Source organism: Oenanthe melanoleuca, chromosome 3, assembly GCF_029582105.1.
Source record: "Oenanthe melanoleuca isolate GR-GAL-2019-014 chromosome 3, OMel1.0, whole genome shotgun sequence".
Classification (NCBI taxonomy): domain Eukaryota; kingdom Metazoa; phylum Chordata; class Aves; order Passeriformes; family Muscicapidae; genus Oenanthe; species Oenanthe melanoleuca.
The window spans coordinates 80606489-80632643 of NC_079336.1; the positions used below are offsets into that span (position 1 = coordinate 80606489).

The 26155-nt window shown below is 41.3% G+C and overlaps 1 protein-coding gene across 1 annotated transcript; it reads right to left on the reverse strand.

Annotated features, from left to right (window-relative positions):
• KCNK17 (potassium two pore domain channel subfamily K member 17) lies at positions 1-26082 on the reverse strand. The gene is made up of 5 exons (XM_056487363.1): positions 25831-26082; positions 14609-14723; positions 6240-6406; positions 4929-5097; positions 1-3169 (listed from the first exon to the last, which is right to left on the reverse strand). The coding sequence occupies exons 1-5, from the start codon at positions 26032-26034 to the stop codon at positions 2913-2915; spliced, it is 912 nt and encodes a 303-aa protein (XP_056343338.1). The 5' UTR covers positions 26035-26082; the 3' UTR covers positions 1-2912.
• Between the last annotated feature and the right edge of the window lie 73 nt (positions 26083-26155).

The following is a 26155-nucleotide window of genomic DNA, read 5'->3' on the forward strand; positions in this document are numbered from 1 at the left end:
TTTCTTTATCTTACCCTCGAGAAGATAACCTTTCATATTTCAGTATAGTAGACACATTGACGATGATGTTTTTGTGATGTTGCAAAACTGCACTTTCTTCTCAGCCCTCTGGGAACCAATTCATTCATATCATTTAACCACAACACAGCTTTATGAACAATGGAAACACCAGAGGCACAGCGCTTTGTGGGGACTCAGATATACTAATATCTACTGTCCACATCAAAAGCTAGATGAGATGAATTGTCAAAAAAAGGATATTCATAAGAGACAACATGCTAACATAGTGTCAGAGAACCCAGTCAGAGATGCTGACTCATTTATTCCTAAAATTTTTGGCGATCCAAGCAAGCACTTGTAGCTCTGGAGGTCCGTGTGGCTTGCCAGCAGCTCTGATGTGTCTCCCATAAAATATGGGATATCAGACTGTGGGTGGCAGAGCTCTGCTGATGGTGAGCAGCTGGGCAGCAGGGCTGCAGAAGGAAGTGACTCAGAAAGGACAGCTGGGGCAGATAATGAGGCATCTTGAGACCCAGCCACATGCCTAAGTCTGTGGCTGAACCCTGATATACAGTGGAAGTACCAAGATCTGCTAAAGGTTTTTTTCCTTTTTTTTCCCCCCTCAAGACTATTCCTTGAGTTCCTCTCCCCTTCCCTCTCAGAAATGTACATTAGCTGCCCAAAGACATGTAACTGCTCTTCAGTGGGACCAGGCTGCCTAAACTTCTAAGGCACTTTTGAAGACCCCATCCACAGTCTAAAAATACATGGGAACATTAATAAAATGAGATTAATACAATAGATATTGAAACTTAAAAGAAGAAACTCTTCTCAACTCTTCTATAAGCCTTCTCATCAAAGAGCAGAGTTGGTAGAAGTCCACAGAGTCTGTGACATTTCAAGAAAAGTTGAAACAGATTAACATAGCCATTCTTGTGTTTTGACAGCAGAAACTCCTACTATCTCCTGGGCATCCAGATTTTATAAAATACCTTTACTTACTTAGTTTTGCATGGGAAAAAGGATGCAAAGGATGTGCATTAAAGGGTATCACATTTTGTGAAGTGGAATTGTAATTTACTCTTGTTTAAAGAAATACACTTTGTTCTTCACATAGGCCAGTAAAACCTACATTGTGTATCCATCAGTGAAAATAAGCAAGATGAAACATGGAACAGAAAAGTTTATGCTAAAGGCTGTTAAAGAAATTACCCAATGTTTGAAAATTTGAAATGCATTTATTTTGCATCAGTACTATCTAAGAGGTCCCCTGCTTTCCTTCCTGATCTCTGCTGCCCCTTCAAATGGTATTTGAGAGAACATTTATTGCTGTGCAATCAGAAAAAGGTCAACAGACAATTTCATTCAGCTGATCCCTTTGCTGCATTTTTTCCTGTAATTAGTTCCACCAGATATCAACACTCAGACTGGCCTCTTCTGGAAACATTTCTTTCACTGTCTGTGTTTCAGAACTTCTGTTTCTGAAGCCCACACACTTTTCACTCACTCCACTTCTGTGAATACAGCTATGGATATTTCTAATTCCTCCGTCCCATACTCCAACAGACTCTGCTTTCAGTCTTTTCTCTAACAACCCCACGGAGTCTTGGTTCATGGCAAAAGCTGAAGGCTAAACCAAATGCTTCATTCTGGTTTGCTGCCAGGGTGAAGTTTTCAAAGTTAATGCTTAGGATGCAAATAGCACAACAGGAACAACAAAATGAGAAGAACAGGTAATGGAACACAAACAGCACCAGGAGTTAGACTCTGTTGCACCTTTATAAATGGCATGATAGATCAAAAAGTTTTTGAGAATTTAGTGGAACCAAAAAGACCCAACCAAGTTCTGTTTCATGACTGACACAAAGGCCAGAGAAGCATGTCTGGCATTCCGCAGATCAAAGACAGTTGTGATTATATATATATAAGATGTTAGATAGATCAGGTACATTAATCATTCGTGACATGAGAAGTTCATCACAATAGCATCTCTTGATCACAGCTGAAGAAAATTCAGTCTTTCTAGATTGAAGTAGCCCTTGTTAATATTGAAGATAGGAAAATGTTGGCTTCACTGATTCTTAAAATTGCCTCTAGTCTTCCTTTTCTGACTGCCAAGTTGTGGTAAAATACAAATCTGTCTGAATGAAGTCTCACATTTAGCTGATGACATTTGGTCTGCAAAATACTTTACAGGATGAACCCACATACATTCTGAAGTAAGGAATAGCCTACTAATAGCTGACTATAACAGTATTTCTGTTAGTAGACCTCTGATGTAGAAATTACTTCTTAAAAAATGGAATGATCTGTTTCTACCAGGCACCTCTACAATCTCTTCCTCATTGCCATTCCCATATGAAAGATCAGAGAGCAAAACCTTGTTACTACCTTTCACAAGCACAAGTGTATAGGTGATGGTGCACATTCACCATGACAGCCAGATAGCTTTAAACAGTGCTTTCCATTTCTTTAGACAATATGCTATTTGTCCCCTGCATTAAATAGCACTTGCTTTTATGGCTGTGGCATTTGCAAAGTGCCATATGTATAACTAGAGGCTGCAATAATCATGCAAAGAAATGGACAACAGCTAGTGGTGCTCAGGGATGTCAAAGATCACCTCATAGATTGAGGTGAGAGGGCAGGTAATATTTCCATAAATCTACTTCTGGCTAAGAGTCCTTATGGTAATACTTGGTGGTACTGCAAATGAAACATTCTGTCATTGCTCAATTCAGAATAAAAGCATTTCAAACTCAATAAGCAAACTGTCACCCCATTCACAGGTCAGGGCAGCTCCACTTACACATTTCTAAATGGTTAATCTCTGGTGGCACTAAAACCTACAGGACACTGAGGATGTTTTTCTTCCCTGGAGGGCTTCTGTAGGAGCTGTGTAAGAATGACATTCAACTGGTGCTTTCGTTTTTGTCTTTGTCAGTGCAGATCTCCACATTTTGAAGTCCAGTCATATTGTTTTTGTTACCATCCATTAAGTCTTCTGCCATCACCGTGCTCTTCTTGCTGCATTGACAGAAGTCACTGGAGGTCTCAAGAATGTTGATGCAAAATCTGATAACCAGTGCTAGCCAGGCCATCCCAAAGAGGATCCACAGAGAGATTACATTCTTGTACCAGCTTGGATAGGTGCGATCTGGGTTCATCCCTACAACAGAATCACCCAAAACATTTCTACATTGGATCAAGAGTGCCTCAAAGGAGACATTACATGTAAAGCAAAGACAGTTGAAATATCACTGAATATTAGTGATTTCTTCATAAAAAACAAGTACACCATCCACTTTGCATTGTGAACAGATGTTGTGAGTATGTTTCATGATGTGTCAGCAACAGCCTAGTACTCCTCAGGAATTATAAACATCACCCATAAAGAAAAATAAATCTGAAATTATACATCCATGTCAAAGTGAAATTATTCTCATTCAATCACACAGTTTAGTTTCTCTGCTTATCACTCAGCACCACAATATTCTATGAGCATGTAACAGGGGTGCCTGCAGGCAGAGAGGTAAGCATGTTTTATGTACCACTGTATGTATCTTGTTAAACCAGATATAAGCAAGAGAGTCTCTGAGAGCAGAAGAGAGGTCTGAGTAGTCCTAAAACCTCCAAGAACAACCAAACCTTGAAAGACAGGTTTGAAATTATCACCAGCCTTCATGGCCACAGAGGCACTCTCTTTAGGTTCATGGACAGCTTGTTGTCCATCAGGACTGCCAGGTCCTTTTTTGCAGAGATGCTTCCCAGCAGGTCAGTTACTCCTCCCAGTTCTGTATATCACACTAGTGGGGAAACAGCATGATGGTCACTTGAACCTTATTTTTGAGGTGTAAATCACTCATACAGGATTGTAAGGCAAAATACCACAACTGACATATTAAATCATTCCCATACCAAACCTAGTGGATCCATGTCAGTATTCCAGTTACAAATATATTACACAGGTGGAGATACACCTGGAAGAGGAAGGAACACCAAATGCCTTACCAGAAAGTGAGAGAAGTAAAGCTGCTGTTGCACAGAGCTCAGCATCATCTGTAAAACCAGTATAGGAAAATGCTGAGCTGACCCAGCTTCTGTCAAGCTCCATCTAGCTACCCACATCCAAGCTAACTTTATTCCTAACTTATTTACATGTGCCAAACACAAACTCTGATCACAACTTTGTTTGCCTGTGCATTACAGAAAAATCCTAAAGTAACTGCCACTAAGTTGTCTAAGCATCAAACAAGTGCTTAGAAAGAAAAAAAAAATAGCAAATCCATAAAAGGATGTTTTAGTCTTTCCGTCTCTCAGGAATCCAAGGGTGCATGTGTTTCTATAATCAATTTGCTTTTAATGAGAAAGTCTTTATCACAAAGGTGTGTCCTGCATTTCAGCAAATGCAGTGGGTGTGGATCCAGTCCCATTTCCTGTGGTAAAGGGTTTTGGCATCCAAAACTAGGTAGTGCCCGGTGCCTGACAGTCTATACCTAAGTGACTTAAGGTGCCTTTTAGAAAGCAGTTTTCTAGGGTTTTGACAGAAGAAACACTCCCTGTATGTTAATGATGATGCAGAGTGGCATCTGCTTAAAACTAATGGCTGCTAATGCCCTGGAGTGTGATATGTGTGCCCTCAGCAGCTACTGTGATTAAACCACAGCCCTCCTGCCTAGTGCTGTAGTCATTCAAGGGACAGGCCACTTTAATGCCACTTACTGAATGGGAAACAGTGTCTTTGTTCTTCCACAGGTGGCACTGCTATGGGAGAAATAATTGATTTTCCAACCTGTCAAATGCCCACCACAGCATACTGATCATCAGGTCTGGGAATTGCTACTGCTGCCAGACTACCAAGTGGGGAGTTTTGTATATCATGGATTTGCTGCTCAGTAGGTGAAAGCCATGAAATGAGAACTACTCACCAATCACATAGTCTCCAAACCCTATAGTGCTGAGGGTAATGAAGGAATAGTAGAAGCCTTCTTCATAAGACCAGCCTTCTTTGTCAGAGAACAACAGGGGAGGTAGCAGGAGGAACAATAACAAGCCAGTTACCAGTGCACAGGTCTTCATCAGGAAGGAAGCTTTATTCTAGTAAAACAGGAAGGAAAAAAAGAAAAAGATTATCACAAGAAGTGCAGCAAGGAAAGTTTAGTTTGGTTTCCAGATGGAGATGATGATATGATGATGGACTCCACAAAAGCCTACAGACATTCACTGAATTCCACTATAATAAATGATGTGTCTGTCCCACACGAGTGCTGGTTTTAGCTGGGATGGTTAATTTCCTCACAGTAGTTACTAGGGGGTTATGCTGTAAATTTGTGTTGAAAACAGCTTTGTTAATACAGAGGTGTTTTATTGCTGCTGAGTAGTGCCTGCAGAGTGTGAAGGGTTTTTCTGCTTCTCATCCCACGCCACCAGTGAGTAGGCTGGGGGTACACAGGAATTTGGGAGGGAACAGAGTCAGGACAGCTGAGCCCAAGTGACCAAAGGGATAGTCCATACCATATAGCATCATGCTTGGCATATAGACCTGGGGGAAGAAGGAAGCAGGGAATGCTCAGAGTGATGGAGTTTGTCTTCCCAAGTAAGTGTTTTGTGTGATGGAGTCCTGCTTTCTTGGTAATAGCTGAACACCTGCCTGCTGATGGAAAATGGTGAACAAATTCCTTTGTTTTGCTTGTGTGCACAACTTTCGTTTTATCTATTAAACTGTCTTTACCTCAACCCATGAATTTTTTATTCTTCTCTCTTCCCCATCCTACTGGGAAGGGGTGAGTAACTGTGTGGTGCTTAGATGCCAGCTGAGGTTAAACTCTGATACCAAGACAACACAAACTGGGCATCACTTTCATAAGTCCTAAATTCATGCCAGTTTAAAGCCTGCTCCACAAATATTTCCATGTAACTTATACATGCAATTCTCAGTAAACTGATGATAAACAGACCAGATAATCTAGGACTGTGCATTGCTCACATGCTTTATAATTTCTGTTGCTATAGGGGAAGTCATTCATCACAGAATTTCCTTCAATTAATAAACAACCTTATCTAACACCTCATAGGGCTGTCATAAACTAAATTTATTTGCTTCCAGTTATTCCTGAGTATTATTGCCTTTTTGGTCAAATAGTCAGCTAGGCTATCCTTGTTAGTCATAGGATCTCAAATACCAGACAATGCCCTCTTGTCTTTTTTTTCTTTGAGTTATGCCTGTCCATACTGCTTACCTGCCAGTGCAACACCTGCTCTAGGCGGCGGGCACAATGCTGAACCCCAAGCAGCATCAGCTGCCCAATTTCATTCAGGAGTATAAGGTTCAAGGGGATCCCAAAAAGTGCAAACACGATGCAGAAGATTCGACCAACTGCAGTGCTGGGGCTCAGGTTCCCATAGCCTAGAGAGGAGAGGAATAAAACATTAAATCCAAAATATTCTCTGCTTACCCCTTCCCCCTGAAGAGATGAATCTCCATCATCTACAGAAGTTAGGTGAGAAGGTCAGTGCTCCAAAAGGACCTTTGTTATAAATAACTGTAAGTTACATTCATTGTTTGTCATATCCTATTTGTGGGCTAGAAAACAACATTTCTTTCCCTGCCAATTTTACTTAGTTCCTTTTCCATTTACCAGTGTATTTCCTCTCCTCTACCCACTGCTCTGGCTAGGATCTGACGTAAATGCAAACCTTCCGTTTGGTTTAATTTTTGTAAGCATTGTTGGCATGGGCTTTACTGGTAAATGATCCTGCATGGCTGTCAGATGGTCTCTGAATCACAACAATAGTGTTTTAATTATAACAACCACCCTCTTCTACCTTTGTCCCACAAGACTAGTGAACTTAACACTGCCTCCTTATACTCTTTTGCACCACAAGTACCAAATACACCTTAAATTGTCAAAATTATTGTCTAAAGTCAATATACCCAGAGAAATTATACTTAAACTGTGTAAAATACTTCAATTTCAGACCTAAAGAAAATAAAACAGTGTTTAAAAATCTGCCTCTTTCTTCTAGTCATAGGAAGTGATCTAATAAAAGGTCCTGCCTTGCAATCACAGCCTTGCTTGTATCCCCAGCGATTCAAAATCACTTGTCTTCATTTCCCACATTTTGTTTTTAAAATGTCCCATAAATTTGAAGACTTACACTTTTAATTTCCAGTGTTTTTTACCACAAGCAAGTCAAATTTAACTAGGGAATATTTCACAGGATGCTTTCAAAGAGAGAACTAGCAGACCACAAGCATTTCAAGAGTGCCATAGCCAGTCAGAGACCTATGGCCTTGACTACATTCCAAAATCACCTCTGCTCATTAGAGATTGGTGTATGCCCACACAGGAGATTATCTTTTCAGCACAAATAGCGTTATCCTCTCCCAGCACCGCCCAGCCATTGGCACAGTGAGCACAGAGGTGCTCCCTCCACTGCTGCCTTGCTTTTGGGTGCTGCTTGCCCCAGGCAAGTGAGCAGTGCCCAGCAGGGAGAGGCCCCAGGGCTGGGCTCTGTATCCCAGATAAGTGAGAGTGCAAACATCTGTGGTTAACTGGAGAGTCTCATTTCTTCACTAACCACTGTCACATGCCAGCTGCAACTAGCCACTGACCCACAACATAGAAATGTGTGCAGCTGTGAGCTGAGATATCTCCACAGTCTGTGCCAAGTTTTTGCTAACAAAAAATCTCCCACCATGGACAACTCTGCAGTTAGTTGTGCATGTGTGTCAGCAAACTACACCCAGAAAAAGGTCTGGGGGCAAACTATTCCTAAGTATGTACCCCCATAAATCCCAGATTTTATTCTATGGAGGAAATTCAATAATTTTAGGCACACAATATACCTCCAGTGGAGCTCCAGGAGCCTGTCCCTGGGAACAGGGAGGGCATCCCCCAGAAAGAATGGGATGCTGTGATGTAACTAGATGTTTTGAAACACAGTCAAACAGAAGGGGGTAAATTAAGACTTCATGCCAGTGCTGCTACTCCTTTGCTTGTGAGCAGCTTTGGAATGTTAATGTAAATCACTTTTCCCCAGTGATTGCTAATTTCTACCATCTTTCACCATTTCTAGACTAACAGGTGTGGTAAATGAGACATGTAGGCAAGTACATCTGGTAGATAATCCCTTCTAAGTGAATTATAGAAAGAGGTGTCTGGTGTGATGCATTTCACACTAGCTGTGACACTTCAGTGGATTATTTCCAATTTTTCTCTTATGGGACTAGGGTGTTTTGTGGCCTGACCTGGCCCAGGAGAAAGTGCTGGGGGGCATTTACTGTAGGCTGGAAATGACACACATTTACGGCCAGTTATTCCCAAGGTGGTTTCCTGCCAATCCTTTCCCTTTGTTTTCCTTCTATATCAAGTTTTAAAAGACTGTGCAATGTCTTAGGCAGCTCTTTTAACCATAAATTTCTAAGTTTCTCCACAGAAAAACATAAAAGAAGAAAGGTCCATGGTCTCTGGTCAGTGTGTGAAGCACAGAAGTCATCAGAATTTTTGGGATGTCACACAGTGCTGGATGGCAGAGCCCCTACACTTAACTTGAATATTACATTTATTTTAGAATGGCAAATTGAGTGATAGAGGAAGGTCTAATGTGCACAATAAACCCAGCCCTCCAAACAACAGACCTGCTTTGCATTTGATTTCTCTGGCTCCCTTTTCCCTTGGACTCAGCAGCACGAGACAATTTTTGAAGACTTGGTACACAGTTGCTATCCATACACATGCCAAAAAGCCATGTCCCACCAGCTATTTATACAGTATACAAAGTATAATCAAATAGCATAGCAGACTTTACATTATGCAAAATGGCCAGAAATTTACTCCTGTCTGGTTACATTCACTTGTCTTTGCACTAGACAAAGAGATGCCAACCTAATTGTATATAAACCTCAACTGCTATAAAAATCAAGCAGGAATGGGAAAATAAGACTTTCCCTCTTCAGTATTAATTGGTGCCTTAAACCATTGTGAGCTATATATCAGAAGATCTGAACCAGATTCAGAAACTAAAACTACACAGCCAGTTGTGTCACATCCCTCACAAGCTGGCTGCTGGGATGTCTCCTGGTACATGTCTGAGCAAAGAGACTCTGAGAAATTACCATTAAAATCTGCAGAAACAAAGTGTAAGTGCTTCCACTGAGGCAGCTGGATTAAGTGCATGTATAGCTCCTCTTGTTTTGAATCAGGTGTAATGGAAGTTAAGCTTCTTTGGAGGAAACAAAACAAGAGTGGTTTTATTTCTAAACACACATAACCACGTGCTTTAACTCATGTGCTTCTGTTACATTTATAAAGTAATTCAGGATTTTTTCCCTGCTTTCTCATTACATTCCTGCCCATAAGGGATTCAGAAGCTCTGTAGACTTGTTAAGGAGATGAGACTTCTTGGTAAAAGATCTTTTCATTCACAAGACATTACTTGCAATGCCCTCTGTTAACTGAGGCAGCTGCAACTTCCTGCTACCCACAATGAGAGGTTTGTTCTCACTGCCCAGATATAAAAGTATTTTCATCAAAAAGTGCTTAGAACAAAAAGTGTCTACCATAGGCTGAAAAACATCTGAAGATTTACCAAAAAATTTCATCTGCAGAAAAAATCCCAGAGTTAACATAAAACTAAATCTCCCCCAAAAATGTGTTTGAGTGCTAAAACCACTGATAAAGCTACTGGTTAGAGAAGCAATTCTTCTTGTTTTATTTAATTTTTTCTCCTACCTGAAGGCATACAAGTCATCACTTCCTACAGACATGGTCTAATCCCAAATTTACAGATTGCTCTTGTTGACAGTATTTTGCTTTGAAAACCAGTAATTCATCTAAGCCTGAGGGCCAGGTATTCACTGTGCAGTTCACTGAATTACTGCACAGAATTACTTTATTTTGTGTTATACATTTAAATACTCAAAAACCTCTCTGCTTGGAAGTTGGGGTGATGTTCAGTAAGCCACATTCCTATTTTCCCAGGCATGAGAGGAAATTAAGTCCTTAAGCCATCCAGCTCCTCCCACCACTAGCTCCTCCTTTAACACTTTCTAGGCAACCTAAACTTCTCTTTCTCTTGTGGTCTTTACAAGTGATCTGGATGTTTCAATCCAGGAGAAACGAAAGGTTATTTTCATGAAAAGTTCAAATGTTTTGTTGAAAAAAATATGTAAATTCACTCTAGATGGGAAAGACTTTGTATAATTCAAAGTGGAAAAAGCCACAAACACACCTACTGATCACTCACACAGCCCCATGGTAATGTTTGTTTGGTTCCTGAAAAGTGAGGATGGTCCCAGCTTAGCTGGAGAGAGACCCTGACAGAGTGCTCATTAGCTTGCTTTGAGCTCATAGCTGACTGCTTTAAGCACTGGAGACCTCCTAAGGTAGCAGGAAGCCTGAATTATCCTATGATCTTACAAGTATTAGAATTTTCAAAGGTCATTTGGTGCCACCTACACTCACCTGAGGATCAGCAAGTCAGAGATTCCTATCCTCCCACATACTTCAAATGTCTCCATGACTATTTAAAACATTAACATGCTTGGCTTTTCAACCTCCTTGTGAGATTTCACATTATACCCACCGAGTCTGCCCTAAGTTCAAGAACACTTATCAGCTGGACACAGCTAAGGACACTTGTCATGGGGAATCACAGTTAATCCCAATTCATCCATCCAGGGAGGATGCTACAGGCATGGAGCCTGTACATTTAGGGCAGAAACAGGACACAAACCCAAGCAGCCACACTGTTTGCATTGGCTTCTCAATTTTATGATTAGGACAAACCAAAAATTTGAAGAATTTGATTTTAAAGCTAGTGGCAGCAGAATCTCAGGAACTGTGTCTTAGATGGGGAAGCTCACTGGGACCCTGGCAGATTGAACCAGGAAAGTTATTAACAGTTTTAGCCCTCTGGAGTTCCAGATGGGAGTAAAATTTGGTTGCACATTCCTTCAGTGAGTGAAAAAAAGTGCTTCAGATGAGTACTGCAGTCTTTGAGTCATGCTGTGCATACACTGAAAGCTGTACAGTGGGCTTAGTCTCAGCTGGGTAAGAAGGCATGCAGTCAGGAAAGCAGACCACACTTCCAGTGCTCAGGAGATAGCTCAGAGGATGCTGCTGTGAGTGGCTGTCCCCAAACCCACCAGTGATCTCCCATGGACCACTGTGCCACATCCTACTTGGCCAACCCTGCAGAGAGGCTTTGCCAGTTGTCACAGGGCAGGGAAAGTTCTGTTAGCTGTGCCACCAGAAAATGGTAATACAGCACTAGGCAATGGCATCCATCCACCCAATATTAAGTGGGATGTTCAGGCTAGAAAGGACAATACTCCTTCTACTCTCAGGCTTGCACAGAAGAGTCAGCCTCATCACTGACTACAGAAAGAGCCCTTCCCTAGCACCTTCTCTGAAATGACACCACCCTGTGGTCGTTTGACTTTAGGAACTTTGATCTTGTGCTCCGCTCTGAACTTGCTTTGACCTCTGCCCTGTTAGTCCAAACTAAGTAGGAGGAGAGTAAACACAGAAAGGAGAGACTCTGTGTCGGCAAGGGATAAAGAAGTCTGAGAGATAAAACCAGCAGCAAGTTAGCTTCTCTTTCTTTAATCATGTTTAGTACTACAGCTCTACAGGAACTCTGAAGATGACCCTTCAAGGCACTGAAGAAAAGAAAAATCTGCAGAAAATGAGAAAACATCTAAAATCTGGCATAATACAATACATCAAAGACAGCAACACAGAAAGCACAGAAGCCTAACAGTGAGGAGAAGGAATCAGCAGGTGGCCAGGGGTGCCCATCCCAGAAGTTATAAATGCAGTTCCATTCAAATTATGAGATTGGCCAAAAACTATATAGGCTTTGGGGCGCTTCTTTAAGCAAGAAATTTTAGTTCATGCATATCTGTTCTTTCAACATTTGTGACTGAGGCACCAACTACGTCCAGCCTGCAGGTTGGAATTTGCTTTGTTTTTCAGCAAAATTCACAGGTTGCTTTTAATCACTAGTAGTGAAAAGAGATGAGACTCTCATTTAAATGGAAGAAGGATACAGTGCAGAAGATGCTACAACAGGAGACATGGGGATTTAAACCTTGTCAGTGGGGAAATAAGTTGATGTTAATGGGAAAAGCAGTTAACATCCCTTCCTGTATCCCAGTGAGGAAGTATTCTGGTAAGGACTTGAGAAATGGACCTAGCCTGAGGGGGGTTAAAGAACCTAAAGTAAAATATGGAATCTGGCAGAACAAAAAGAGCATCCCAAATGAAAGTGATGAAGGTAAAAGTGATAGTGGTTTTGGCAGTACTGTTTGAGAACACCAAGCCAAGAGTCACAAAGATGTTATTTTGCACAAGAGGCCAGCAAGGCATGGATAGCATTAATTGCAAAGAAAAAATGTGGAAGAGACAACAGGCCAAAGGACTTGCAGCAGCTAGAAAACATGGAATAGAGACCATCCATATTCTTGAAAATTTTTATATAGTACCCCTAAATTCCTGAGAATCTTTCTTCTGCATTATCATCTTAACTCTACCCTTCCTGAACTCATTTGCCAGAATGCCTTCAGTTTTAACTCCTAAAGGCTAATCTTGCACAGCTGGACCTGCTTTCATTGATTCCATAATCACAGACTGAGATGAATCCTTCCTAAGAACACTAAAACCTCTACAAATCCTCAAGAAGCCTTCTCAATTGTCATTTAGCTCATTGCCTATTGTGACTCATCCCTTTGAACTTTATTGAGTTCTTTGGAAAGGAGCTTGTCTCTTTACTTGACCAATTTTCCTTCCCAGTCAAGCCATGGTATCCTCAGTGATGCTGAGCCCCTCACTATCTCAAGAATTTGCATAAAGAGAGATTATGATAACAGACTCAGGGTGAGGCTCTGTGGAACTATCTGCTGTTTTCTACAACATATTCTTATCAACAGTGTTATGACACTAATCAGTATGCAACTAACTCAAATTTAACTCAAAAAAGCACAATGTAGGGTCCAGTCGTCTGAAGTTTTCTGCATAGAAGTGGCTTGTATGGCATTCTCAAATCCCCAGCTGAAAAATCACAAACAAGTCTCTAGACTCATACCATCAGCCTTAAAATTATAAGATTCATATCTGTAAGAGCTGGTTCTTTTCAACTTTCAATTGCCTCTGTTATCAATGCAGTTGTGTCAAGCCCTGTCCTGTTCTCCTCCTCTATAGCAATCAGGGCTAGGAATTTACTTAAAGAAAAAAGAGGGGAGTGGGAGCAAGGGGTGGGAAAAGTAGCTTAGTAGCTACTCTTAGCAGAAGAGCACAAACACTTAGTCTAGATCTCTGCCAACATCCACTTATATTTTAATATTTTAACATGATAAATTTGATTCTTCCTGAATACCATTAATTTAAATTGGCCGTGGTGAAAGTCATTCTGATGGCTTAGAAACTCATCAGGATTCACCACTGAGGCAAGCAAAGCTGCTCTGAGCAGCCAGAGGAGGCAAGGAACTGACCGGGCTCTGCTGGAAGCCCACAGCCTGGGTAACCCTGTCTGATGAGCCTCCACTGCCATCATCTGGTGCAACCCTTGCCTGGCAGTGCAACACACCGAAAGTGAATTCCCCACCGGAGCAATGCATGGGCAATAGAGCAGGGCAGAAAGATGCACTGAGTCACAGGAAGATGACACACTACCACCCACTCCATCCCCACAGAAAACCCACAAACTCTCTCTTTGTGCTCATGCTTGGGGGCTTAGTGTTCTGGAGCCAACGTATCTTCAAAAACAATCAGAAATCAAAAGAAGGTTCCATTTGGGTACAAAAAGAAAAATATTGATTTAAAAATACACTTAAGATTGAAAAGAGCAGACAAATCAAGACACTCATAAGGGATTTTTGATAATTAACTGTCTCTTTACACACTCTACCCTCCATGTTTTTTTTTAATACTGGGTCACACCATAAGAAAAAGACATGAGGGCAAATTATTAATGGTTTTGGGGACAGGGGACACAAACTGGCAATAATTAACATCATCTGTCTTAACTAGCTTTATTTTTTTCATTTTCTCTCCCCCTACTTATTTCTGTCACTTCTTCATGGCTTTGCATTACCCGTTTGCTGAAACCTGAGTAAACTGAATTTGTGGTGTTTATCCAGCTATTTAACTTTCACTTGAACAAGCAGGTCCTCATCTAATACAGCTAGTAAAAAGGAGGAATAATTAATCAATATAGTCTCTGAAGATGCTGTAGCCAGTATTAAGAATTTTCCAAAATCATTCCTGTCCTTGTGACAGGAAAAGCCCATTTCAATGCACAATTCACCTCAGACCTTTCAGAGTGCACAAGACTTGGGAAAGTCCAGGCAGTGCAGCACCATGAAGTTCAGGCCCCAGAAGCCACATGGCTTAGTAGTAATATGTCCTGAGCTAATCAGCCCTGTGTCTGATCACTTAGAGATCATTACTGCACTGGCACTGACAAAGCACTCCCAGGGCTGGGTTCATGGGTGCTTCCCTACTGCAAGCCCCAGGGAACCACAGAGTGCTGGGGCAGCATCTGAGGTCCTCATTCCCACTCTTTTCCCACCTATGAGGAGGCCCCATAAGTAGGAAGCTCTTACCAATGGTTGTTATTGCAGAGATGGAGAAGAAGAAAGACCCACTGTAGTCCCATCTGCCCAGGCTAGTGGTGTTTCCCTGGAGGGTTATGCCACTCTTGTAGGCTTGGATGATACCCTGCAAAGAGACAGTAACATGAGATCCCACAAACTCCTTTAAGACAAGTTCATATGACTGGCTTTTCCACTTTTGGCTGATAAAATCCCAAATTACAATCACTTCTGATTCTGCTGTTTCCCTTTTTGTAGAGGATATCTTGTGCCTTAGAGACTGAAGAGCTGCAAGGTCAAAAAAGCCAAAAGCCAGCATATTGCTTCTAAGAAAAGGGCATCTACAGCAATAAAAGAAAGTTGCAAAAGTACATGGTAGATTATATAGATGAATGTGGAAGAGATTGGAGGGTAAGATCTAACTAGAGAAGGCCTAGACAGACAATAATTAAGGCTGCCTTATGACATACTCATTAGGAAAATGAAATGTTTCCAGATGGGGTATTCCAATGGCAGAAGACCAGAGCAGCAAGTATATATGCATATGTAAATATCTCTTGCAGGGGATCCCCCTGGACTGGGGAGGAGTCTATCTGGTATGTTAGAGGAGACAGAGACTACTCAGGTTGGCCAATATGTCCCCACGCTGGGACTACAAATGTGAATGAACACATCAGATCAGCATTTTGCCTGACTCTGTTCAGTCCTCCTGGGAAAGGCTTAGAAGTCACTAGTACAGTTATGCCAAAAGAAGATATCAGATGGCTTAACAGTGCCCACACCTGACTATACTTCCCCATGCCAAAAATTAATGGCAGTTCTGTCCAAAACAACATTATTCACAGCATGGACACTAAACATTTCACACTCAACAGCTGATTATCTTTCAATGCAAAGTGTAACCAAGAACACATAGAATTCATTATCTCTGAAAAAGACGTTCAGATACTAAATAATACTATCCCTATCCTAACAAAAAAGATTATATAAGGCTTTCACCGCTCATAATAAAAGGAACCACACTCAGATTTGATCGGTTTTTGGTTTTACAAAAAAGTTAGAGTTTATAGATCCCCCAAACAAACTGGCACATCAAGCCTGCAAAGTAAAGAAGCTTTGTCCCATTTTACTGATATAACATGCTCTACATAATTTCTATTATTTATATAATATTATACAAGGTTGTGAATTAAAAACTGCTTCCAGGGTCCCAAGCAGCAGCTTAACTACAAGGAGCATAATCTCTTTTCTCTAGAGCTACTAATTCTCACACTAAGACCAAGGAGCAGCTCAGAGATCAACACATTTTTCTAAGCAATAAACACTGTTTGATAGTGCATTCTCAGAAATATCTTGATTTACTCATAACTAAAGGCAACTTAAACCCCTCAGGGTCACATTATAATCATTAAATTTTAAATTATGAGACACAGCAGAGAGCCTGTGCTCTGAGAAGGGCTAAGGACCATACATATTGCATTGCATTTTGCTTCCTTCTGTGAATTGTCACTGTAACATGAATGGGGCATCTCAAAAAAAGATTTTGTATATAGCATTAGTGACATAGAAGACCCAAATCCTGCTTCCCTTCTCCATGCAACTACACCCCCGCCACTGCCAAAAAGAAAAAAAAAAAAAAAAGTAGCTTCAAGAAGCCTCCAGGAGGATTTATTTTGAACAGTTGTGTGTAATTCCCCCATTCATGGTTCTTCTTCCAGGTCTGGTGTCTGCATTGGGGTTTGTCAGGTTGTATGGGGTGCAGCCTGACAACACCTGACCTTCAGTTTAAGTACTTGAAACTCTGCAGACTATGGCCTAGACAGGAATCACTGTGCATGAACATAAAATAACTCCCAATGCAAGTCAAATGGCAAGAGAGACACTGGAAAATTATACAGATGACCAATTTTTTCCCCTCCAAAACCAGTAGTTAAATTTGAAATAAAAAGCTTGATATTTTCCTCAAAATTTCCTCCTGTAAACTGTGATCTCTGCAGTTCTTGGATAAATTTGTTATCAACTGGATCAGGGATATTTGAAAATCTCAAACATGCAGCATGTTTACTGTCCATTCTCCTGCCTGATGTCCTGCTGATACAAGCTCAGTAGTTGATAGTATTACACTCAACATCAAGTTTTTAAAGCCAGAAACACTTAAGAACCAGAGAGGACTGCTAGAACTTGTGGCACAATTGACCCTAAGAAATGGAAAAACCTTCAAGCAGAAACAGGAAACAAAGAACCTGCAAAAGACATCATGTGAGAAGCAAGCAGCAGTAGCCAAGTCATTAAATGTTTAATTTCACATCTTTGTACTTCTGTTCTGTCTGGTTTAGAATCAAGAGGCTGAGCAGCTGTGAGCACCCATGCCAGCTTTGCAGTGCCTTGTAACAACTCAGCATCCCAGGGTCACTGTTAACTTTCCCCAAGCAGTGATGCAGCTGCCAGGATGTGTCTTGAGGCTCTGCAGACAGGCCCCAGCATTTGCCCTGAATGGCAGGGTGCCCTGCACTGCTGTCAGTGGGAAGGAAGTACCACATAACCATCACTCATTGGCTTACAGCGGGCCAGATGCCTTCTGTTCCTGGTACTGAGCACTTGGCATGCTTGCTGAGGTCTCCAAGCCCCTTCAGCAATGTCTCTAAGCATTTCTTTGTTAAATCTTGTTATCAAACACCCAGACAACATCATTAAGCATTGTGCCCACCCACCTGTTGAAGCCAGCCCAATGGGGACCACTGAATATACATGCAAATCAAAGCCACTTGAATAAATGAACACCAAGAACAAAATATCAAGTTCATTACTGGTAGGAAGAACTACTGATGCCACCCTTAAAAGGGAAGAGTCACAGTGGTTAGAGATAAGGATATTGGCTTTTGTTTTCCTAAAGTAAAAAATGTTTTATTATACTATCTAGAAACAACCTTTGACATAGTAACAATGATGACAGAAAATGAAAGATTGACTCTCCTGAGAATAGTAGAACTAATGGAGCTTGCCTTCCTGCAGATGTGCCCATGGGGGCAAATTCATGAAAGAAATCCATAGATGGCTTTTAATGCACAGAAATTACTTCTGGCACAGGAAGTCATTGGACTGCAAACTCCTGAAGGCTGACCGAGCATTCAGGGAGATATCACTGAATATTCTCCTTAACTTACTATATTCCTTTAGACTTTTGCTTTTGGCTATTGCTCTTTTTCATAGAAAAATTAAAAATGGTTTATAATTTTAGAGAGAGTACAGGAAAAAACTCAGCTAATAAACACTCTAGCAGAACAGCTGAATTCTCCCTACTTTTTCCACTGAAGAGGTGTTGATATGTCTCTGCTACTGATTTTCAAATAAATTTGAAGTATATTTTAGCCTGCGTGTTCAAGAGGTACTAAAAAGAAAGTGAATCACATGTTATATTGTAAGTGCTTAGTTTCCTTAGCAAGCCTTTTTGAGAACCAGAAACTTGGTTTTACTTTATGATTAGTTTTAGATTAAATCCTAGGGATTTTCCTTTTTCTCTCAATTAGGCTAATGCCTCAAAAGCTAATGCATTAAAAGGTACTAGTAGAAGTAGCATCTTAAATCCATCATTCAAAAGATCTGCCTGACCTAAGACTCCAGTCCATATGACCAACTGCTCAAACCTCAAAAATACTGAACTTGAAGAGCTTGGGTTTGATATTTTGGGAACTTTAAAGGTCATGTGCAACTCAAAAAGCAGAAAGAAAACAGGTGGGTGGTTAAAATAATTGGAAAAAAACAGAATGCAGTGGTTCTTCGGTTTCTACAGACAGGCTATTCAACGTAAAACCATAGTTTCACTTCTCTGCACTTATTTCCCCCTCTCTAAAGTGATGATAATTTACAGTTCCCAGTGACTATTACATTTTAGCTGACAATACTTACATAATTTTAAGCAACAGATAAAATTAACTCCTAGAATATTTATAAATTGAGATTTTAAATACTTAGACCTTCAAGGATCAATGAAACTTCATTTGCAGGATGCTGCATTTTCTCATCAAGTAGGCTGCTCTGGTTTTTGACTACACAAGTAGGCTTTGCATGGTGCTACTTAATATTGCCATGGCTGGTGACTGGAACATCAGCATGGTGTCCCCACAAACAGATCTACTCAAAATGTAGATGCCTGTCCTGTTACCTTTGTGATAAAAACACACCTCAGAATAGTCAAATCGGAATTCCAGCTCCACCTTTCTCAAGTATAAGCTACGAAGGTTCAGTTAGGAATGTCATAAGCTAATGCTTGCAAATGCAAGCTCTATGTTAGATTACATCCCAGTACAAAAGCCTGCTTTGGGAATACTTCTGCAAGAAATTCCCCCCTTGAGCTCAGACTAAGTGGCAACCCTGTGAGGAAGATGTGGATTTCTGTTGATTCCCTTATCACACTTATTTTAGGATGGCAATACTCCTTTCTTTCCTTGTCATTTATTACCAGTTGCTCATTCTTTCTGCAGCAACATCCAAACACAACATTATCAGAGTTTCCTTATTTAAGTATCAAAAAGAAACTAAAAAAATTAAATCACTCCTACAACCTGAATTTTAACCCTTCACAGCTCTGTGGCTGCTCTTCCACAGATGACTGACAATGAGTGATTCACCGATACTAGAATTCTATCACTCTACACAGTTTTGCAGCAATAAACCCAAAGCAGTTATGACAGTCATACCAGCAAAAATTAAACCATACACTTCAAATTATTCAAAAGATCTGTTCATATTGTTTAGCTAAAAAAAAAAAAAAAAAAAAATTCACCTCCAAAGCAAAAAATCAAACCACCAAAACCCAGCCCCAACTGCAGTTTGGCTCCCACTTGACATTTATCGCATCGCATCTTTTTCCCACGAAATGTAGGTTTATTCTTTCCTATTTGTTGCAGAGCCGCTCTATCCTTCAGCCATACCCATAAGCCTCATGGGCCATGTTTGCTGTGTTATCAGCTCTGGACAACTCCCAGCTTTCTCAGCTTACACACTTCCTCCCTGCCACTGTTATCATCACATGTGGGCCCCTCCACCACCAGTCTGTGGCTGCAGCATAGCTTCTGATCACCAAGGGCTGCAAAAGGAAGGACCATTATTTGATCTGACCTCCTTGACACCAACTGAAAATCCCATCTTTCACCTCTGCACTGAGTCACAACAGCATGTGACTAGGATACAGCTTTCAGAAAAGGCACGTAAGATCAGCAGTAAAGAATGAATGTGTATATGTAAACTGAGGGACTATGTTCTTTGCAATCACTTTCTTCAGAACACTATGCTTCTCTTTTCCTCCATAATCTTTACAGCAAAAAAAAAAGCTTTATATAAATGATTAAACAGACTGATTCTAATCTGCTTGCCCTCTCCAAAATGAGCAAGTTAAATGAAAATGACAAAAGCAAATCCCCAAAGGATTATGGCCCTACCAAATACATCCATACGAATTCATGACTTTTTTTTTTCCTGGAGGAAACCATCAGGGAAAGAGTCACACAAATGACTTTTTTATAAACTGTGACTCCTGTCATTGCTTCTGAACTGTGGCATTCTGGCCAGAGGTCATGGTAATCTTGAGATACCTTTGAAGGCAAAAGCAATCTTTACTAAGTGTGTTAAGGAAGGCAAAAATGGGCTGGTGTAAGAAACCTTATTTCCAAGTTTAGTTGAAGTTTACATATTCATGTAGAAAAATCAACTTTTCCATGGCATACATGTCCTCCTGAAAATGGCTTGCATCATTTCAGACACTTTTCCTCACCTTTGCAACATATAAAGGAGGAAAAGAAGGTATTCAAAAGGCACCAAGCTACAATTTAGATTAATGAGAAAACAACTCACAAACTTTGTGCACTGGACATTCTGTGCAATGTTGGCATATAAACATTCATTTATGCTCACAGAATACCAGCTGTAAATCAGAAGAAAATGGTTAACATTAACCTTGGTCTCAGACTACAAGGACAAATGCCAATTCACTTTCAAATAATTGACAAACAGATTATTAACCACACCTTTCCCACCCATGAGCTCTGATCCCTTGTCTTTGTCTGGAGAGGAAACTTACATGAATTCTACCTGAAAGAAGAGCTGGCACAAAAAACCAAACCAAAATAAAAACAACAGCCAAAAAAATACTCCTGAAAGTTGACCAAGCAACTGCTCCCCCATATCCCCATATATTAGCAATGTTTGCTAATGTAATTGGCACTAGTTCCTCAATACCAAAGGAGCCCTGAGAGCAAAAGCACTTTTACTTTGCAGCTGGGTCTGCACTACAGTTTCTGGAATTCTCTAGACTCACCAACAGGAAAGGAGCAAAAGATGTAGCAGTAATGCTGCTACCCTAAGCCACTAGAATTTTTTTCTGAAAATTAAGCTTTTATATCAAGAAAGAACCTGTGGCATGATTCCTGAGACAAAGTGTTGCTGATTTCCAGTCACTTCCCAAACCCCAATGAGAACAGCTACTCGACAGGTGGGCTGAAACAGAAATAGGCAGGACCTGTTGAAAGAAGTTCAAAGAAGCTGCCTGTATAATTTACAGAACACAGGTTGCATTGTATTATCTTTGTAAAACTCAGACTTCTTTCCCTAGTTGTTTTGCTTTTAATTGCATTAAAAAAGATAAAGTATGAAGAGCAAGTACATATAAGAATAACCCACATCTTCAAACAACTGATAATAATTACCATTTCTCCTTTCAGAAGGCACCCCCAGTCTTAAACTACTCACTGCTAGTTGTGGGTCTGAAACCAGTGGTAGGACAGGTTACTGAGACACTCACACTCAATGCCAGCTGGCTACACTCACTCCCTTGTTACTTCCCACCAAGCCTGACCAGCTGTAACTGGGAATTTAATAATATCAAAGGAATATATCTCTTTAGGCAGAGGTATGATATAATAGGCTGCCACGCTTTTTCCCTTTCTCTTTTTTGAACACAGGTACTAGACACTACCAGAAGACCTGAGTCAAAACCAGAAAGACATCATCAGTATGTCTTCTCATCACCTTCAATGAAGTCTAATGATACAGTGCCAGCCTACTGCCTTATAGAATAATGACTTTATCTTCAACATCTTCTGTCAAATGTACACTAGAAGATGGTATTATCAGCACAGAATGCACATTCCTGGTAAGGCACTCACAGCTCTTCCAATCAAAAGGTCTGGAGAATGATGAATTGGCTGTAACTTAAGCCAACTAGTAGTACATTTTGATAGGCATGAAGTTGGAAAGAAGAATTACAGGGGATCAACCCTACTACATCTGTAACAAGTTAATTTGACCAGATTGGGTTCTATATAGATATTACAGCTCCACAATACCAGGAGCCTTTGCTGTTCCTTAAAGACCCTCACCACTGACAGGTGATCGCTGATCCTCACCCCCTTCCTGTTGCATCATCTGAGCACAAGATTATTTTAGTAAAATGTGTTTGCAGGGTTTTATTTCCTGACAGCTGTCACAATTCTCTGCTGGTTCAATGTCAGTCCAAGCCAAGGTATTGATGAGGACCTTTCAGTCATGTGGGATCTCATTGCTCTTGTAAACATCGACTCAAACTCTGTGTTCCTCTAGCTGTTGACTCTGGAGATAACAGTATCTGAATCCACCTGTAGCCATTTAGTTTATAACCTGCCCTTTAGCATCAGGCCCTTTTCACTAATCTTTCTAGGAAAAAAAAATTAGCTCAGCTTTCATTTCCTCATTTATGAAAGCAACTGTGTTTAAATAGCATTATATACCTACAATATAAAACTAAACGACCCCTATAATAAATATAGGAAACATCTATACTAGGGAGATATGTATATTACACAAGATTTCTATCAAAAAAAAGGAAGTACAACATGAAAGGGATGTCATGGTAAGAGAGTAACACACAAAAAGTGCTGTTCCAAGCTTGGCCCTACAGCCAATCATCTGATTAAAGAGACACTGGCAAGTACAGCAGCTGAGTGCCTGTAATCATTGAAAATGATGCAGAAAAGGAGAGAGTTTGGAGGACAGTTGGACCAGAACTACGTATATATACACATATACACACACTCAGAATATTCAGTAAAGCTGAGGCACATCTGCACTAGAAGTGATTCACACTAAATGTGCCTAGGTGCTCCCAACTCCAAACGGTCAGAAAGGGTCTCAGCTCCAAGAAATACGACCATAACAGAAAGTTCCCTCTTTGTGTGCATTCTCACTTCTAGAATCTAGAACTAACGTAATTTTTGCCTGGACATGAATATTTTTCTCCCCAGCTGAACCCAGCTACTTATCTCCATTGTATTGAAAGCATGTCGCCTGCAACCTGTCTTACCATTGCATCTGCTGCCATTTTCTGCAAGTCTTGTCACTGAGAGTGTCCTTTAATGTGACATCAAATTCAGTAATTTTGGCAGGTAAAGATCACCACCATAATGATAATAAAAGCCAGATATTGCCCTCTTTGCATGTTTCCTAGTGGGTCTTAAGGATGGCCTGCTCTCAATCTTGTTCCTGGTGAGCATGTGTTCAGTCAGACTGTATACAATGGCAGAACAATGGCCTGGGATCAGATGGGTCAAAGTCAAACTCATATGTTCTTTTGAGTAATGGTCACTGGATGCACTGCAGAGAGACTTGTGGCCACAATGTGGTCATTGTGTGTGTATAAACACACGATCACACATTGTTCATTTGCTTATATGTAAAGCATTTGCACATGCTACTTTCAGCTTCTCAGGAGATGTGGAACTGCTCCTGCAGGGGAAGAGCTGGCCAACCCCTCCAGACAAGAGAGCCCCAGCTACAGGAAGCAGGGGCCCACCAGCACAGGTGTCACACTTAGCAACACATTCTCCTCCACTGTTGTTTTTGTTGCTGGTCTGCTGTTTTCACCTCCTTCTGTCCTCTCCTTTGTTAACTAGCAGACTTCTTCCTTGGAAAGGACCCGAGTCACAGAAATTACTCAACAGTAATTCACTGGTCTAGCTACTACAGCGTGGATTTTTTGCTTTGCTTCCCTCCTGCCCATCTTCACTCCATGCTCTCCTGCTGGCTCCTCAAAGCTGGAGCTCTCTGTTGCTCTCCCATCTGCACAAGGGTTGGAACAGTGGATTTCCACTCCCGGTTGGTAACTAGGAACTAAGCGATAAACAGGTTGTAAAATTATGTTTGTACATTGCTCAGCAAACTAGGATTTTATTTTATATTGCCCCTATACACTTAAAATAAACAGTTTAGGATTATCTGGAATGAAAGAGCTATAAGAAAACAATGAAGAATTGCCAGTAATGTCAAGGTAATTAAAATTCACACACCACTTTACATTTTCACAAACACTCTTTATATATCTTTCTTAATAAGCAAATAATTAGTGTGTATCTAGAACACAAGTTTCTTATCTGAAGAGAGCCAGTGATGACACTGCCTGATAAACCATGTGCAGTGTATTGCAATAACAGTTTACTGCACAGAAAAACACCTCTTTTTGAGCACACCTTGAACATGCCAGTGATTGGTGCATAGGAAATTAGAGAAGAGTATAGGAATGCATCAGTCCTGTGGATTTTTAAGGATTAATTTCTCAGTGTTAAAGTTATTCAAAACCACACACAAAGCCATTCATACTCAGAGTTTGGTTTCTCAGAGTATGAAGGCACACACAGACACTGCATAAAATGGAACAAAACTTATTTGTAACTTTTCCATCAAGGGCTTGCTTGGTCACAATTAAGTACTCACACAGCATATTATAAAAGCCTCTGGTCTAAAGGGATTTGAGTGGCTGTCCTATTCCTGAGGTATCAAGAATGAGTAGAGGTCATGCTGCAAAACAAACTGTCAGTAAAACAAAGTAAAACAAACTGTCACAATGACATTTCTACCTATTTAGTTGTGATTATCTTCTCTCCACTACTAGCACCTCATTACCATCATTCACCAAGCCCTTGCAACCCCTTGGCAAGTGCCATACAAGGTGCCCACTACACAATGGACCAGTGATGAATGAAGCTTAGCTTCTCTGTTACACTTCTCGTTTCTCTCTATTTAAATTCCACAGCTAGCACAGCACACACCATAAATAATAAAAGTGGTTGCTTTGGTAGCTTACAAAGTCCAAATTTATAGCATATGATCACTGTACTACTGACTGCCAACAGAGAATACACCATCCAGAAAGCCAAGGGATGAGAATGTGACATAGAGCATCAGCATAATTTTGTCTGCCAGAGCCTTGCTGAAGCACCCGACATGATTATCCTATTTGACGGCTTCTGTATTTTCCTCTCTGCTGGGGAGAGAGAGAAAAAAAAAAAAAAAAAAAAAAAAAAAAAAAAAAAAAAGGAAGTATATATCCAAGTCTCTTAGGTTCTTTGAACTGCAGTGGTCAGCTGCTAGGGTTTCAGACACCATCATACACTGATTTTACAAACAAACACAAACCCAACAAAATAAACCAACCGGGTTTTCTCTGTGTTCGGCAACATCTATTTGAGGCAGACACATCAAAGCAAGAAGTACATACTCACTCACACCACCTACTGAAATCAAAGTGTTTGGTTGAGTACTCAAGACACTCCAATATTTTGTAGGTCTTTCTTTTCTAGGCAAAAGCTGAGCAAAGAGAGAACCCATTTGTGTCACTTAGCTTGCATCTACATCATAAAAATGCAACAATCTATACTTTAGTAAGACTGCATTTGTTATTGCTTTACGTTTTGCGACCACCCTGCAAATATCTTCAAAAGCATTTTCAAGGACAACTTAAGACACCCAAGGACTTTCTATTTCCCTTTAAACAACAAGTAGAAGATGGAAAAAGGTTGACACTAGCATAAACATCAATTAAATTTACCACGCAAAGCCTTCCCATTAGAATTTACCACTTGCAAGACGTCACAGACTATAACTCACGTTTCGCAAGAGCAAACCTAAACCACCTGTAATTAACCGCAGGCAATTGTCACTAAACGGGGCACTCCGCCTGCCTTCGGTCAGGACGGCGGCGCTTCAAAACCCGCGAACGCAGCTGGTGGGACGGCAGCAGAGAAGGAGAGCATCTCTATCAGCCCCGGGGGAGCCCGACGCGACTGCCCGCGGAAAGCTCCCACGCCGTGGGCGGCTCCTTCGGGACAGATGATGTGTGCGCACACACTTACACAGGGAAAAGCCTGGGGGTTTTTGCTGGAAGTTACTCGGGCCGGAGGCGCGGCTGGTGCCGCCGTGCCCGGGCTCACCTCCATGAGCCGCTGCAGCGCGGGCTCCCGCAGGCAGCTGTGGTTGGCCAGCAGCCCCAGGTACTCCCGCAGCAGCTGCCGGGCCACCTGCACCTCCACCGGCCGCTCCAGCGCCTGCAGCACGGCGGCGCCCATGCCCAGGTAGCCCACGTAAGCCGCCAGCAGCACGGCCACCCCCCAGCGCCTCCTCCGCACCGCCACCATCGGCACCGCCGCCGCCGCCGCCCCCGGCGCTGGAGAAGCGGCTCGGCCCGGGGCAGGAGGAGGGCAGCGCCGGCCCGGCAGGGCGCCCGGCCCCCAGCACCTCCCCCTGCCTGCCCCTTCC